The sequence below is a fragment of the Hipposideros armiger genome, unplaced genomic scaffold (assembly GCF_001890085.2).
Source record: "Hipposideros armiger isolate ML-2016 unplaced genomic scaffold, ASM189008v1 scaffold_845, whole genome shotgun sequence".
Taxonomy (NCBI): domain Eukaryota; kingdom Metazoa; phylum Chordata; class Mammalia; order Chiroptera; family Hipposideridae; genus Hipposideros; species Hipposideros armiger.
Window position 1 is genome coordinate 610556 of NW_017732195.1, and position 17671 is coordinate 628226.

A 17671-nucleotide genomic window follows, 5' to 3' on the forward strand; every position below is an offset into this window, starting at 1 on the left:
AGAGCTCGCTCAAGAGTTCGAGCTCTGAGCAACAGTGGTTTGATGCCCGGCCTGAGCTGAGCTGCCACTGAGCTGCCAACAGGTGGCAAGATGGCCAGCTAAAAAAAAAAAAAAAATGTTTTAAAGATGGTTTTATTTTTAACTTTTTTTTTTTTTTTTTACTTTTTTATAATATAAAGAAAAGTATTAGAACTTACATAAGGGCACAGAGCTAATGTATTTAGTATTGGATTCAAACCCAGATTTGCTTATCATTTAAGGCCAGTTCCTTCTATGAAATACTGTCTTTGTTTAAGATTCAGGATTTTATGACTTAGTTACTGAAGTGTTTCTTAACATTAAATTTGAGGGCATGTACCTGCTTTCCCAGTTGGCTATGCTTTGGCCCCAGGTGCTGTGTAGTAACAATCACTTTCTTGAGACTTTTACACAGAAAATACAGCTAAGCCTGCTCTGCTTTCTCCCTAGGAGTGTGTGCCTCTTAATGCAGGTCTCAGTGCCCTGCGCGCTCTTCGCTGCTTCTCCATCAGAACTTCGTTTGAAAGGTGGAACTAATGCTGAAATGGCACCGCAAATTGATTACACAGTGATGGTAAGGGCTTTTGCTGTTGCTGACAACATAAGATGATCTTATATAGTCTGAATCTCCATTCTTTATTTAAATATAACCTGAGTGTTTTTGTGTACATACCTGTTTATTTCCTCATGATGTCTAGTTCTGTTGTGGGAGGGAGTAAGGGATTATGTTAACTTTAGATTTAGTGTTGTATCTTAGAACAGTGTTCATAGTGAATTCCTTAAAAACCCCAAGTGTAATTATTATATAAATTATATTATTTATATAAATTGGTTTTATGTATATAGGAATTACGATTTGGAAGAGAAAACTCAAGAATTAAATCCTATGTTTGACAAGAGTTGGTGAGGATGTGAAGAAATTAGAGCCTTAGCACATTGTTGGTGGAAATCCAAAAGGGTGCAGCCACGATGGAAAACAGTATGATGGGGCTGGCCGAGTGGCTCAGCTGGTTAAGAGCTCGCTCAAGGGTTTGAGCTCTGAGCAACAGCGGTTCGAGTCCCGGCCGGAGCTGAGCAGCCGCTGAGCTGCCAACAGGTAGCAGGATGGCTCAGCTAAAAAAAAACAAAAAAAAAAACAGTATGATGATTTTTATTTTAACAAAAATTAAAAAATGAAACTGGCATATAATGCAGCAATCCCACTTCTGAGTATTTATCTAAAAGAGTTGAAATCAGGATCTCAAAGAGATGTTAGCATTCCTATGTTTATCGTAGCACTATTTATAATACCCAAGATGTGGAAACACCCTAAATGTCCATTGATGGATGAATGGATAAAGAGAATGTAGTGTGTATACACAATAGAATATTACTCAGCCTTAAAAAGAAAGAAATTCTAGAAAATGTGACAACATGGATAAACTTTGAGGACATTATGCTAAATGAAATAAACCAGCCACATAAAGACAAATACTGGCATGATGTATCTAGAGCAGTCAAATTCATAGACTCAAAGAGTAGAATGGGTGGTGGGAAAACAGAAATGGGGAGTGTCAGTTAAGCAAGATGAGTGAGCTCTAGAGACCTGCTGTACAACATTGTTCCTATAGTCAACAGTAATGTATTGTACACTTAAAACATTGTGACAAGAATAGATCTTGTGTTAAATGTTCTTACAATAAAATCTTTTTAAAAAAATTAAATACCATATTTTGACTATACATTTTTTTAAATGATAAAACTCAATATTGGCATGCTCATATACCTAGTGAGAAAGAAAAGGGGTATCTTTTTTTTCTCCAGGTTTATTGAGGCATTATTATTTATAGTAAAATTCACTGTATTTAGTGTGTAGCTCTGTGATTTTTGACATGGTTGTGAACCAGCCATCACAATCAAGATACAGAGTTACCGTAAAAAAATTTCCACATACCCTGTTCTAATCAACCTCACCTCCCAGTGCTGGCACCCACTAATCTGTTTTGTGTCAGAGTTTTGCCTTTTTTTCAGGATGTCATGTAAAGGAATAATACATATGGAGTCTTCTGAGTCTTTTTTTCACTTACCAGAATACAGTTGAGATGCATCTGTGTTGCTTGTATCAGCAATAAAAGCTAAGTGGTGTTCTATTATATGGAAGTACCAGTTTGTTTATCCATTCATGTGTTATAGGACAGTTGGGATGTTTCTAGTTTTGGATGATTATCAATAAAGCCACTATCACTATAAATACTTATGTACAGGTTCTTTGTATGAATATGTTTTCGTGTCTCTTGGGTAAGTACCTAGGAGAGGGATTGCTGGATTCTAATAGTAAGTGTATGTCTAACTTTATGAGAAACTGCTAGATTGTTTCAGCATTCAAAGTGACTGCATTGTTTTGCATTTTTCGCCAGCATTGTGTGAGAGTGTCTGCATTCTTCCTAGCACTTGATATTCTCAGATTTTAATTTAAAAATGTTTTGTTGTCATTTTAATACATGGTATAGTTTGATAGGATCTATAATGAAAGTTAATTTTATCTCTCTTCACCTAGTAATCTCATGTCAATCTCACCCTAATTAAATATTACAAAATGCAGCAAAAGATAAATGTTAACGTTTATTTGAGTAGAGCATTAATAATATAATTATCATATGTTATATAACTATGTAATAATAAAAACTTGGAGAATGATTAAGTAAATTATGCTAGAATGCCACACAGTCATTCAAATATTATTTAGGAAGAATTTTATGATGTCGGGAAAATTTTGTTTATAATGTTAAATGGAAAAAATAAGAAGAAAACATTGTATATAATAAGATGAGATTTCAACTGTATAAAAAAATTGAGGGGGGCCGGCTGAGTGGCTCGTTGGTTAAGAGCTCTCTGAAGAGTGCAAGCTTTGAGCAACAGTGGTTTTAAAGCCCGGCCTGAGCTGAGCTGCCAACAGGTGGCAGGATGGCTCAGCTAAAAATAAAAAAATTGAGAAGGCATAATGAAATGCTGTTCACAACACCCCCTAATTTCTTACAGTGGATTATATTGAGAAGGGTTAGGAAATATTGTCCCCTGGGCTAAAATAACCACTGTGATCAAGTATCCTAAGTTGTAAATTTTTTTTCGTTATGTAGACTTACACAGCCCTGATTAATTAAATGTTAAACTTTTTTTTTTTTTTAAGATTTTTATTGGGGAATTGGGGGAAGGGGAACAGACAAGTTGCTGTCCTTTTTTTCTTCAGTCTAGTTGTGGAGGACGTTGCTTCACTGGCCCAAGTTGGCACCATCATTGCGCTCTTCCTGGGTGGGGCAGATCAGTCGCCGGCTTCTGGACGGCCGCTCACGGCGGCTGCTGGCTGCTCACGCTGGCTGCTGGCTACACACGGTAGCCCATGGCAACCCACTGCCACAGGGGCTGCAGCCTATGCCTTTGCCGCCTTTGCCGTGTTGACTCACGGCAGCCCAGCTCCAGGTGGAGCTGTTGTTCAGCATCTTAGCTGTAACCATCGCGCCAGTTGGCCGGCCCTTAAACATTAAACTTTTAATTGTAGCTATATGTCAGTTATTTTATTTGAAAAAATAGAACTAGACTACACATTTTTTATGTCATTGTTTATAAATGTCTCATTACTAGCTCAGGGCAGAGCACTTTTGTGTAATAAATATACTTATTGAATCAGTAAATATTGGTGGTTAAAGTAACAGTAAACTGATTTTTCAGGTTTTCAAGCCAATTGTTGAAAAATTTGGCTTCAAATTTAATTGCGACATTAAAATGAGGTAAGTTACTTATTTCTTAGCCCTTAGACTCACTAGTTGTGCTAAAAATAGTGGGAAAATTAGACTTTAGAGAACTGTCATTCTGGAAGCCACACATTACCTTACATTTCCTGTAGGAAATAATTGTGCTTGTGGCTTAAAAAACAATAAGCAGTAGAGGCATGGGGACTGGGAAGCAGCTACATGTGATGTTCACTTGTCTTTTGGCAATAATATTTTTAAGGGGATTGTACACTGAGGCACCTTCATGTCTAGTAGTCTCCATGCCCAGCACAGAGTGAATGCTCGCTGTGTGCTGACCGCTGGATGGGGCACGACAGGGTCATGAAAAGGGTTCTCTTCCACAGTGCAGTCAGGATTATTTTCCTAAGAAACACGATGGCATTCAGGTCATTTCACTTTAACGCTTTCCTCTGCCACATAAGAAGGCCAGATTTCTTGATGTGGCATTTAGTGCATTGCAGTCTTGTTCCAATTGACCTTTCTGGCTTCATTCTCCCTCCTCCTCCTCTCAACGCATGTTATATTCTAACTACATGATTGCCAGCTATTTCTTAAACATACTTTGTGCCTTCCGACTTCGGTGTCTTTGTTCATGTTATTTCTCTCCTGCTGTCCTAAAATTTGGAAATCCCATATTTTTCCAAAATGAAACTTGTATTTTCTTGTGTGAATTGTCCATGAGTGTGCCTCAGTTGGAATTCATATTTGTACCTCTGTTGTCATTCTCTGTACTGCCTGAGTTGTGTCTGGTAGGTTGTATGTGGAGCTATCTCCCTACCAGAAGGGAGCTCCTTGTGGATAGGGGTATTGTCATTCTCATGTACGTGTTCTCAGCATCTTCTATAGAATAAATGACACTGGATAGTGAAGTTAAAATTTCATTAGTATTCAGCTACTGCAATACTCATATTATTTATTGAGCACATATTATGTGCCAGACATTATTTTAGGTACTGGAATATAACAGGAACAAAATAGACAAAGGTCCTGCTGTGAAGCAGCTTATATGCTAAAACAGCACTGTCAACAGAACTTCTTGCACTGAGGGAACTGTTCCCTACCTGTTCGATATGGTAGCCACTAGCCACGTGCCTGTTGACTTGAAATGTAGATAGTGCGGCTGGAAGCTGAGTTTTTAATTTTATTTAATTTAAAAGTAAATAGTCACACGTAGATTGAGACTGCCATATTGGACAGCAGATCTAAAACATCATTTAGAAATTTCAAACATGAATTACATGGTTGGATATCATTCACATGTTATTTTATGGTAAATATTGAGCTTTATTTTTGTTGTGCAGTCAGTTTATGTGTTTGTCATATTTTTTATAGGGGCTACTACCCAAAAGGGGGTGGTGAAGTGATTGTCCAAATGTCACCAGTTAAACAATTGAACCCAATAAATTTAACTGATCGTGGCTCTGTGACTAAGATATATGGAAGAGCTTTTGTTGCTGGTGTTTTGCCACTTAAAGTAAGTTGTCTAGATGTTCTTAGAAGTGTATGTATGTTTCGATAAGTATTGTACATCTAAAATTTGAAATTATTGAAAGAATTTAATTTTTAAATCTTCATTAAAAATTTGTTCTTAAAATTCTGTGCTCTCTAATCTTGAAAATCAAGTTTTTATGTAATGCTTGTAAAATGTGATTATTTTATTTGTCTTTGAAGGCTTGAAAACAGTTGTCAAAACAATCACTAACTTTATTTTATTCTATTTTTCTGTTTTGCCAAAATAGGTAGCAAAAGACATGGCGGCGGCGGCTGTAAGATGCATCAGAAAGGAGATCAGGGATCTGTATGTTAACATTCAGCCTGTTCAGGAAGCTAAAGACCAAGCTTTTGGCAATGGAAGTGGGATAATGTGAGACAGTATACTTTTACCTAGACATTGTGTGAAAAGCCCCAAATAATTAGCTTATTTAGATGAAAGATTTGTAGTATTTTTGTTTAAATTTGTAGTTTTAAAAGAATATATTTTAAAGGGCATTTATACCCCAAACAACAGTATGGTGAATTAGGATGATTATTTTATTCTGAGGATGACTTGCCTTTATTACATTGTAAGAGCCCTTTTCTTTATAGTGAACTTAAATGTTGAAGCTAATCAGAAATTAACCTTTGAAGGTGATCCTAAGAGAAATATTTCCTGTTGCTTTTTTATACCTCAAATGTGAAGTCAGTTTATAAGCAAATACTGGAAATGGCAAAGATTTATTTAGAAAAGAAATATAACTATTATATTAATCCAATTAGAAGTTACTGATTTAAGTGTTATAAAAATGCTTTAATTGATATTTTTAAAGTATGAATGTACCTTTTGTAGATATTTAAAATTTAAAGTCTCTTTCAGTTTCTGTTAAAGGATTTAAAGTAAATGCATGCTCTATCAGTACATATGATAGTACTATCTAAAAACTATGAAACAAAACCAAATATCTCTGTAGAAAGACCTTTTCATTTAAGATAATCATAAAATATTTTATAATACAGTGTGCCTGTGAAATGGTACCACTTAGTGCTGATGACATAACTTCTAGGAGGGCCATTCCTTACCTGTGAGTGGGTTAGAATCTAATGTGACTTCTTGTCTGAAGAACTGAAGAGTACTAATGCCTTGATGAAGATGGAGAATGCTAATTATGTCGCTCTCTGTATGAAGAATTTCACTTTTGCAATATGCTAACCAGATCTAGTTCTTCGTGTCTAACAGTTACTATTCTCCTATGCTGTATTTGCATGTAATTTTAGAGTATTTATAGTGTAGGTTGTAATACTCTTTTTTTCCTGTATAGCATTATTGCTGAGACATCCACTGGCTGTCTGTTGGCTGGATCATCGCTTGGTAAACGAGGTATAAATAAAAGGGATCCACAGTTTCCAGTGCTGCTGTAAAATTCTTCATCTGTTGGGATTAGAATGTTATAGAATGATAGATGACAAATTTAAAAGGATACAGTTAGGGCCAGCTGAGTGGCTCAGTTGGTTAAGAGCACAAGCTCTGAGCAACAAGGTCACCTGTTGAATTCCCACATGGGCCAGTGAGCTGCACCAAAGCTGAGCTGCTGCTGAGCTGCCAACAGGTGGCAGGTTGGCTCAGCTAGTGAGAGCACGTGCTTCTAACAACAAGGTGGCCGGCTCAACTCCTGCGTGGGATGGTGGGCTACGCCCATCCGCAACTAAGATTGAACACGGCACCTTGAGGTGAGGTGCCGCGAACTGCCGACGGGCACCCGGATGGTGACTGGACTTGACACTGAGCTAGCTGCACCCTCCACAACTAAGAATGAAGGACAACAACTTGGCTGGTCCCCTTCCTCAATTCCCTAACACTGTTCCACTTTCCCAATTCCCCAATAAAATCTTAAAAAAAAAAAAAGATACAGTTAACTGATTCTGTTTTAGAGTCAATTAACTTTTCAGTGTCTTCCGTAACTTTATACTGTGAACATTTTCAAACACAGAAAAACGGAATGACTAGTGAGCATCCATACACTGTTCTCCCAGATTCACTGGTACTGAACATTTAGCTACAAGTTGTGTATGTTTATGAACCATTCCAATGTAAGTTGCAGCAATAGTGAATACTGCAGCAGGTATGTCCAAAGGACAGTACCTATATAATCACAATGCCATTTTTACACTCAAGTTGTCTGTTATATTCGAGACATAGCCAGTTGCCTCCAAAATATTTATTAGAGCAATGTGGAATTTTTTTGAGTACATACAACATTTGATTATCATATCTGTTTCTTTTTTTTTTTCTGTCATGATACTGACATTTTGAAAAGTCCAGGCCATTTTCTCATAAGATTTCCCACAGTTCAGATTTGTCTGATTGTGTCATGATTAGATATAAATATTTGCATGTGCTAAGCTCTCAGAAGATTAAATATACATAAAGATCTTATCCTAAAAGTTGAGGGTGAGTTCAGAGGCCTAAAGAATGTTATACCAGTGCTAACGGGGTTATACTGATTAAACTTTTTGCCTCTTAGTAATTTAGTTTTTTTACATTGTGCCTGTCATAGGTGTAAACGCAGACAAGGTTGGAATTGATGCTGCCGAAATGCTATTAGCAAATCTTAGACATGGTGGTGCTGTGGATGAGTATCTGCAAGACCAGGTAATGCCACTTAGGATTAAAACCTTCAAGCCTGTTAGATTTGAATATCTGGTAGTTAGATTGAATATAAATTTTAGTCATTGACTTTCAGACACTGATTGGCATGTCTTAATCAGTTTTTAAAGTATTATTCAGGAATTTATATTCTTCAGATTTTAGTCCTCACCTTACTTGAACTGGCTTCAGCATTTGGTACAATTGATCACTTCTTCCATCTTGAAATACTTGCTTGGTTTCTGAAATACTGTTATCTTTCTGTCTCACTGGCTATATATTCTAGTCTCTTGGCTTATTTGTTGTTTTCATCTTCTCAACTTTTAAATTTTGAAGAGCCCCTCGGCTCAGGATCATACCCCTTCTCTGTATCTGCATACACTCCTTCAGTAATTTTATGCTGTCTCACGGGTTAAGTACTGTATGTATGCTGACAACTTCCAAATTTTATCAATAGCCCAGACCTTTCTTCTTAACCCCATACTCATTATATCCCTATGCCTGTCACCATCTCCACTTGGATGTGTCGCAGATTTCTCACACTTAACATATCTACTCATTGAGAAATGCTAGTGAATATTTCCAAAAAAGATCTTTTTATGGTCCACTGTCATGATAGATTTTTCTTTCTACTACACTTTTCTTTCCTTAATCTCAAATTAGCAGCCTACATCTAGAAATGTATTATTTAAGATTTCTTAACCAGTTTCTTAAGACAGTTCCCCTTGTTTCTCGTCTCTTCCTTCTTGCCCAAGTCTACTCTACATCCCCAATAGTTCTGTATTGGATGTATTGATACTTGTTAAGATGTTGTAGTTTTACAGCGTGGAAAAAGCTTGTCATTATATATATCAGCTTGTAGATAGAGTTGATCTGGTTAAATATATTAACTTTGAACTCTGTTTTACTCTTAAACATTAATTTTTTAAAAATCTGTATTGAGAACTGCTGCTAAGCATTTCTGTACCACACCAGAGACTTTGGGTGACACAGGTTTTTATCATTATCATAGGATTTCTGGAAACCTGAAGAAATAGAAATTATTTTAGCTATTTTGATTTCTAGTAGTAGTTTTATATGGGAAGCAATAGAATTGTTTTTTTTTTTTTTCCAGTTGAGCCATCCTGCCACCTGTTGGCAGCTCAGCAGCAGCTCAGCTCGGGGGGAAGCAATCGAATTTTTAACTCTAAATATTAGTAAATTGTTTTTTCCTTTACTTTTTTCAATAGCTGATCATTTTCATGGCATTGGCCAGTGGAGTTTCCAGAATAAAAACAGGACCAGTTACACTCCATTCACAAACGGCTATACATTTTGCTGAACAGTTAACAAAGGTGAGTGTTCCATCAGAAAGAGTAATTGATTTTTATTGTACCCAATTTTGGGTCAAATTTTAATAAACAGAAAAGTTAATAGTAATCATAATTGCTGTAATTGCTATCACTCACTGACTGCTACCTTTGTGGCAGACATTGAACTAACTCAGCAATTTATGTGAATCATCTTACTCTGCGTGAACATTTTAGGTGGCTATTTGTTATTATTCCCATTTTACATGTGAGTAAAGTGAGGCAGAGGGGTTAAATTAATTGCTCAAGACCACATGGTTAGTGGCAGAGCCAGACTTTGAGGAAACCCAGGAAAGCATATGCATATATCAAAACCCACATGTACTGCCTTACAGAATAAGTAAAGATGTTTTGATGGGAACTGTGAAATCAAATCACAAGGGATTTGTAGTTGGCTATAAACTTAAATATTTGTATAAAATTTTGAATGTTTTATTTCCTTGTGATTCTATTGGTAGAACTGAATATTTACTAAAATTCTAACATTTACCAGCAATCTTTTAGAAGAGTTACAATTTTTAGTGAAAAAGACTTAACATTGTATAAGCTCATATTTATACCTTATCTACAGAATTCTTAGTTTAAAACATGATTAACATGTATATTGCATCTGAAATCACTAATTTTTTATAGAAAATTTGGAAAATAGAGGAAGAAACCTGCCCATAATTCCTCCTTGCTAGTAAAACCACTGTTGAATTTAAGTATTTTTCTCCTCTCTTAAAATTGTTTCTCTGCATTTTTTATAACTAATGCACACAGCTTCATTTCTTGCCTCTTTCAGTAACTTGTAGCATATTCTCATTTGCTACTTTCTTTTGTAATTTTATAAAGTAATATAAAATTTATAACTCAAAATTTTATGAAGGAGGGTGCTGACCGTAATCATTTTTTAAAATTATGAAAGTAATGCACGCTAGTTTAAAAAAAAAATGAAGCATTACAGAAGTGTACTAAGCACAATGCCACTGTTGTCCTACTCCTAACAGTTTATTTGTATGATTCTTTTTTTTTTTTTTAAGATTTTATTGGGGAATTGGGGGAGGGGAACAGCGCTGGGGAATTGGGGAAGGGGAACAGACAAGTTGCTGTTTTTTGTTCTTCAGTCTAGTTGTGGAGGATGTTGCTTCACTGGCCCATGTTGGTATTATCATTGTGCTCTTCCTGGATCAGGCAGATTGGTCGCCGGCCTCTGGGCGGCCACTCACAGCGGCTCTTGGCAGCTCACGCCGGCTGCTGGCCGCTCATGCCGGCTGCCGGCCTCACATGGTAGCTTATGGCAGCCCACTGCAGCAGGGGCTGCCACCTACGCCGTTGCTGGCGACTCACAGCAGCCCAGCTCCAGGTCGAGCTGTTGTTCACCATCTTAGCTGTANGTTTAAAAAAAAAATGAAGCATTACAGAAGTGTACTAAGCACAATGCCACTGTTGTCCTACTCCTAACAGTTTATTTGTATGATTCTTTTTTTTTAAGATTTTATTGGGGAATTGGGGGAGGGGAACAGCGCTGGGGAATTGGGGAAGGGGAACAGACAAGTTGCTGTTTTTTGTTCTGGCCCTCATGTGGGATCCGAACTGGGGCCCTGCTGCTCAGAGCTGGCATCCCAAGCCAGCTCTTAACCAACGCGCCACTCGGCCGGCCCAATTTTGTATGATTCTTAATAATATATACTTTTTTGTTTCTGGAAAGCATAGATAGATTTTGGTTAAATTGTAGGAAAAGGCTGAAAGGAATTGCAGGCAAATGGTATTTGATATAAAGAGATATTTAACTATTTTTCATTATACTTTTGCTGGAGTTGTATTCCTTATAGTCTTCACTTTTTATAGTACTTTGCACATAGTGAACACATGTTATTTGAAGTGAATACACAGTGGAAAGTGCCTTGAGCTGTAATTGATGGGTCTGGTTTCTTGTTCAGCTTGGTTGTGTTTTAACTGAATGACGTGGGGCAAGAGGCTTCCCGAGCCTTGGTGCAGACACTTCATCTGGAAAAGCAGGGACTGGGGCTGTAGTCCCTAAAGTCGTCTTCTAACTAAAAATTTTTATGGTTTTTTAGTAGGTTAAAAATGATTTCTGTAGCTGTTACCTGTGTTACGTATTTACATAATGCTTGTAATTTGAAAAAAATATATATCTATATATATAGCTACACAGTAATTTGGCTGTCTGGTTCAGAATTCAGTGTTTATTCACTCAACAACAATTTTCTTTCTTTTTCTTTAAATATTTCTTTGGAGGAAGGGATACGATACTTCTACCTAATTAAGAGACAGAGGTCTTTTATTTTTTCACACTTATCATGCCATGAAGTCACAGGCAGTGGGTTCCAGCAGCTCAGGTTCCTTTCCACTGGTTCTCACCCAGTGTGCTTCTCTGGGTGCGGCAGGCTGGCCCTGCAGTTGAACCCAGGTACCCTTCTCTTTGGCTTCTTTTTCCGCTCAGTTTCCTTCACACATTTCAGGAAGCTATCTCAGCTCAAGGAGTGCTTAATATGCTCAATACAAACACTAATTCTCTTGGCAAGACTTGCCCTTCAGTTGTTTGTTAACAACAATGCCAACCACATGCTGTGTAACACTGTAGACTTCCCGTTTTGGCATTTGTGGGGCATTCCTTTTTGAACAGCGCCCATTCCCTTGGTGTCTGTAATGTCACCTTCCTTGTAGATTCGCGTGTACCTATGTGGCCCAAGGAACAACTGCATGTTTTCCAAAAGGCCCAGAGAACACAGCGCGGGGGCCTCTCCTCTTTCCCTTGGTGTTGGTCATTTTGGTGAATTACTGGAAGAAGGCGGTTCTGGCCAAAAGGAAGAACAATCATTTTCCACTGTGTGTCAGTACACTGCCGCAAAATACTGAAACTGGAAGAATTTGTGAATATTACTGTTCAGCAGGGCCCCAGAATGATGGTTTTCAAATTGTATTTCAAAGAATCCTAAGGCATTAAGCATACTTGAAATCCCTTTGCCACGAATTCAGTCATCCTACTCAGTTGTTTAGATTTTAATTGTCTTGTTAAAATGAACACATTCGCTTTTTAAAAATATTATTTTCCAGAGTACAGTGATAGAGATAAAATATTTCAAGGCCAAACTTGAATTACAAGTGAAAACTACAATGTCAAGCCCAGTAAAGATGAAGGAAGATGTTAGTCATCACCTACTCCCACCTTTCTTCTCTGAACTACATCTTTCTGAGTAGAATATTTAGGGAATTCAACTGGCAAGAAATTTTTTTTTATTTAATTGGGGAAGTGGAACAATGTTGGGGAATTGGGGAGGAGGACCAGCCAAGTTGTTGTTATTGAGTCTTAGTTGTGGAGGGCGCCGGGCGCCAGTCGCCATCTGGCTGCCCGTTGGCAGCTCGTGGCTTCTAAGCTCAAGGTGCTGTGTTTAGTCTTAGTTGCGGGTGGGCGTAGCCACCATCCCATGCGTGAGTCGAACCAGCAGTCTTGTTGTTAAGAGTGCGTACTCTATCCACTGAGCCATCTGGGTAGCAGCTCAGCTCAATGTGCCGAGTTTAGTCTTAGTTGCAGGCAGGCATAGCCCACCATCGAACAGGCAGTCTTGTTGTTAGGAGCACGTGCTCTCACCAGCTGAGCCATCCTGCCACCTGTTGGCAGCTCAGCAGCTGCTCAGCTTGGGTGCAGCCTCACAGGCCCATGTGGGAATCAAACCAGTGGCCCTGTTGTTCAGAGCTCATGCTCTTAAGCTAACTCTTAGCCAACTGAGCCACTTGGCTGGCCCCTTGGTAAGAAAATTTGAGGGAAATTAAAGGGTAATTTGATACTTAACAAGATAAAAGAAGTATAAATGCTTCAGTGCCGTGTTTTAGAAAAATTTTAGGAAAGTAGGTAGTGGAGAGGCATTATAATTAACAATTGAGATTTTAAAATTGATACTTGCCTAGGCAGTGCTTCTAGGGGTTCTGATTCAATGGGTATAGAGTGGGGCCCAGGCTGTATATTCTGACAAAACTCCCCAAGTATGTATGCCTCTGAACAAGAACCATGGTTCTGGAGCAAAGTATTTTGTGTCTAGGCTATTGAAATTCTCATGACTTGATCTTTATGTCTCTAACTTTTTCAGCAAAACAAGTTTAATATTAACTACCTGCCTACTTAACCTGGAGTTATGGGCTCTTTCTTCTATTCCTCTTCATATTACTTACATACTAAATACTCTTCTGGTTTCAGGCTAAATTTACTGTGAAGAAATCAGAAAATGAAGATGATGCCTCTAAAGACACTTACATTATCGAGTGCCAAGGAATTGGAATGACAAATCCAAATCTGTAGGGTATTTACCTTGTAAATGATACCGCAAAGATGTATTGCACTAATTCATTTTGTAAATACTACAAAACAACGAAGAAGTAACTTATTAAAGGACCTGACAAATTTGGAGATAAAGTACAGAGTGTTCTAGATTTACTGAGAATGCTTCATCAAACTAATCTCACTTTGAATTTCTCCTGAGATATGGACAATGAAATAAACAAGATTTGGTGGATATGTCTGTTAGCTGATTTCAATATTAAAGTATTGATATAAAATATTTCCCCTGTGAAGTGTGGTTTTTTTTTTATGTACTAAATTAAGTCAGGAATGTAAATTTGATCTGTAATTTGTATATAGTTCTAATGATTTTGCTGAAGTTTCACATAAACTCTAATGAGAGAATTTTATGTACAGTACTTGCTGTGTCAACAATAAGTTAATTAGCATTTTCTCATTCTAACTACATATACTTTCCTTCTAGTTGGGCACTTGGCAAATATTGATTTGAAATCTGCTGAATATGTTCTGAAAGCCAAACAATGAGAACTGCAAAATTTCAACCCCATAGATGTTTTGTTTGGCTTGTAGTACTAATAATTGAGTGCCTTTAGAACAGGATGTGCTTTTCGTAGCTTGGTATGATCTTATACCCAGCCGCTTCCACATTTAGATGACTTCCTGTCCTGTAGGCAATTGAGGCTGTGACTCAAATGAAACTGGTTTGGTGTATCAGCTAAATATACTCTACTGTAAGGTAATGCAGAATTCATTAAAACTTGGTTCTGTCTTGGATGTTACCAGTGATGATTAAAACATAGTCCAAGATATAGATCCAGAGGATGGTATTGTCATACATTCAGAAAGTGCTGAGTTAGTCTGTATAGAACAGTATAATGAAAAAAATTCCTCCATGTACATAATCGTAATTCTTGTCATTGATTCCTGTGGCCTTGGACAGTTGGGTTTAGTTTGCTTTAAAGATGAGGATGATAGTATTGTTTGCTGTTTATATTTTCACACTGTAGATAAATTTTATAAACCCCTTTTCTGTAACAAATGAGATATGAAATATTTCTATTTCAGAGTAAAACTACACTTACAGGTTTTAGAGGGGTTGTGATAAATTTGAGTCTCTTCAGACGGGATTCTTGCAGCTTCTGACAGGGTGTGCAGCGGTGTGAAAGATCTGCTGGGATACAGAGATTGGGAACTGTAGAGGGAGTGATTCAAGGTCAGCAGTGTACATGATAAGTTCATGATTAATCTTGGCGTGGGTGTGGCACTCTTGTTGAGTCTCAGTTTAGGTAAAATGAAGTTCGGACTACTGCAAAGAAATTTTTGGTGAGTACTAGAAGTGACTTGAATTTCTATTTATTTTCCCCAAATTGTATTTCTCTTTCTACTTCTATATCTAAAATTCTATTTCAGTGTTTCTTCTGTTATTTAAGACCACGTAATACAAGTAACTCTGTTGATTCAACACTGTATGTGCAATGGTCTTTAAGAATAGTCTTTAAACCAGTCGCCTTCTAACATGGGTATTCATACCTCTTGTTTCACAAAGCCTTCCCATGAATTTCACGTTTGCAGATGTCAGTTGTTTTTACAGAATTTGTTTCCAAATTTCTCAACTTAAATATGTGCTTCCTCCTAAAATTCAGTTGCCTGCCGTCAAGATAGGGTTTTGCAGGTTCTCCTTTTTAGCTTCTCTTTCACAGTCACCGTTCTTCCTCTTTACAAACTAAAAGCTTATTTTTTACCTGTCCTATTTCCACAATGGTGCATTCCCCTGGAGTATAATAAAATCTCCAAGCCATCAAATAAAGGGACAATTTTAAATATTAGTCTCTAAAAGCCTACTCAAACTAAGATATAAACCTGTATCTTATTTTATATACTTGCATGATTTTAAGTAAGGAGGTGAAAACTTCCATGTTCACTTTCTGTAAGTAAATAGTATATCTTTAAACCTTATTTTCCTGATTATTAGGAGAAACATTTTCATTGGCTTTGCCAAAAGGCTACTATAGAAATTTTAAATCCATTTGTTTTTAAACTTTGGTAGCTTACTGCTTAGTAAGAATTATGAATTCTTTGCTCTCTGTTCATCCGTACCATGTGGAGTGTGTTGTAGCTTCTATAATCTATATTATTAACATTCTGTAAATAATGCATACAACAGTTATTAATATATATTTTAAAGACCCACACTTGTTTGGTAACCTGTTTGCTATTGATTTCCATTGAGCTGTCTCATCCCAGTAATTAATAATAATCATCCATAGATAACATGATCTAATTTTTTAAGGGCATCATTTCTCATTAAGAGGTATATTTCTATAAAATTTTACTTTTATATTTAATATTTCAAAAAGTATTTTTGTCATGCTCAATTATATAGTAATACTAACTGTAATTAATGAAGCCAGCAGATATTTCAAACATTTATAAGTGTCTTGTGTTCACTGAAATTTTTAAAACTTAAAGCAAATTAGTATGCATGTTTTTATTTCAGAGAAATCTGATAAGGTGAACTTCTAAGCATAAGAATATAAAATTGAGGAAGTAGAATGTGTTTTTTTTAATGGAGATAATGGATATCAAACAACTATGGTTTTAAAGTCCAGTGGAAAAATTTAAGAGGGATAATTTTAAAATAGAATTCTTAAATGGCAATACAGGCATACCTGGTTTTACTGCATTTTGCAGATACTGCATTTTTTTACAGATTGAAAGTAAGATAACGCCACCAGCAAAAAGATTACAACTCACTGAAGGCTCAGATGATGGTTAGCATTTTTTAACAATGAAGTATTTTTTAATTAAGGTATGTACATTGTTTTTTAAACATAATTCTATTGCACACTTAATAGACTACAGCATAGTGTAAACATAACTTTTATATTCAGTGGGAAACCGAAAAATTTGTGTGACTCGCTCTATTGTGGTGTGGAGCCAAACTGCAGTTATCTTCAAGGTATGTCTGTATTTATAACATTGAAATGAGATCCTTGGCTATAACTGTTGAAATTTATGATGAAAAGTTTTGATGCCCAGATATCTAGTTAAACAGTCTTTCTTTGTATGTGAGGGTGTCTTTGGAAGAGAGGAACATTTGAATTGGTGAGCTGAGTAAAGCAGATGGCCCTCCCCAATTTGGGTGAGCACTACCCGGTCTGTGGAGGGCCTACACAGAACAAAATGGTAGAGGAAGTTGAATTCGCGTTCTGCCTGACTGCTGGATATGGGACATCAGACTTCCTCTTGCCCTCGGGGCTCTTTGTTTTTAAGCCTTTAGACCCAGACTGGAATCTACACCATTTGCTATCAGCTGCTGGCCTTGGGTCCCCAGCTTGCAGATGGCAGATCGTGGAACTTTTCAGCATCCATAATCACATGACATAATAATACCTTATAATAAATCAGTCTCTCTCTCAATATATAGATTGTTCCTCTCAACATATATATTTTCTATTGGCTCTGTTTCTCTGGAGAACCCTGACTAATATAAATGATGTTATCAGAACCTGAAAGTCTGAAGGGAAGGGTTCTCTCTTACTGATCAGATCTCAAGCAGGGGTACTTTTTACATGGTGATCAGACCATAGGAGCATTGTAGCTGGTACTCACACTCTTAAGGGAGGGCGATGCAACCTGGCAGGTGCTTGGAGATTCAAGTAGCATGGTCCTAAGGTGAGGGAGCTCAGTGGGGCTAATATTCCTACTGCCAGGGGGTTACAGCAGGGTATGTGGCAGGGCCAGTTGAAAGAAGCTCAGAGGGTTTGCTGCTGCTGCTGCTAGAGCAGTCCTGACAGGAACTGGAAGCAGGAGAAGAGTCCTTTTTCCCTTCCTCTTTTCAAGCTCCACCCGGGGTTTCCCTTCTGCAGAACCTAACCAAGGAGCCAGTTGTCCAGGGAGTCTGGAAATTATAATTTACACACCCAAACATGAAACGGTTTTGAAAGCTATGCTTAGAGCTGAGATACAGTAAATAGTCAGTAGACCAGCGGTTCTCAACCTGTGGGTCGCGACCCCTTTGGGGGTCGAACGACCCTTTCACAGGGGTTGCCTAAGACCATCGGGAAAACAAAAAGATATTTACATTACGATTCATAACAGTAGCAAAATTACAGTT

General features: G+C 37.3%; 1 protein-coding gene across 1 annotated transcript in view; it reads left to right on the forward strand.

Moving 5' to 3' along the window:
- Window positions 1–13815, forward strand: part of RTCA (RNA 3'-terminal phosphate cyclase) — a 19301-nt gene extending 5486 nt beyond the window's left edge. The window contains exons 4-11 of the mRNA XM_019629361.1: window positions 469–592; window positions 3724–3782; window positions 5118–5259; window positions 5525–5649; window positions 6581–6639; window positions 7817–7911; window positions 9135–9239; window positions 13453–13815. Of these exons, the coding sequence (XP_019484906.1) occupies window positions 469–592; window positions 3724–3782; window positions 5118–5259; window positions 5525–5649; window positions 6581–6639; window positions 7817–7911; window positions 9135–9239; window positions 13453–13554 (811 nt within the window). The 3' untranslated portion in view covers window positions 13555–13815. The remainder of the gene's footprint in view (window positions 1–468; window positions 593–3723; window positions 3783–5117; window positions 5260–5524; window positions 5650–6580; window positions 6640–7816; window positions 7912–9134; window positions 9240–13452) is intronic.
- Window positions 13816–17671: the final 3856 nt, after the last annotated feature.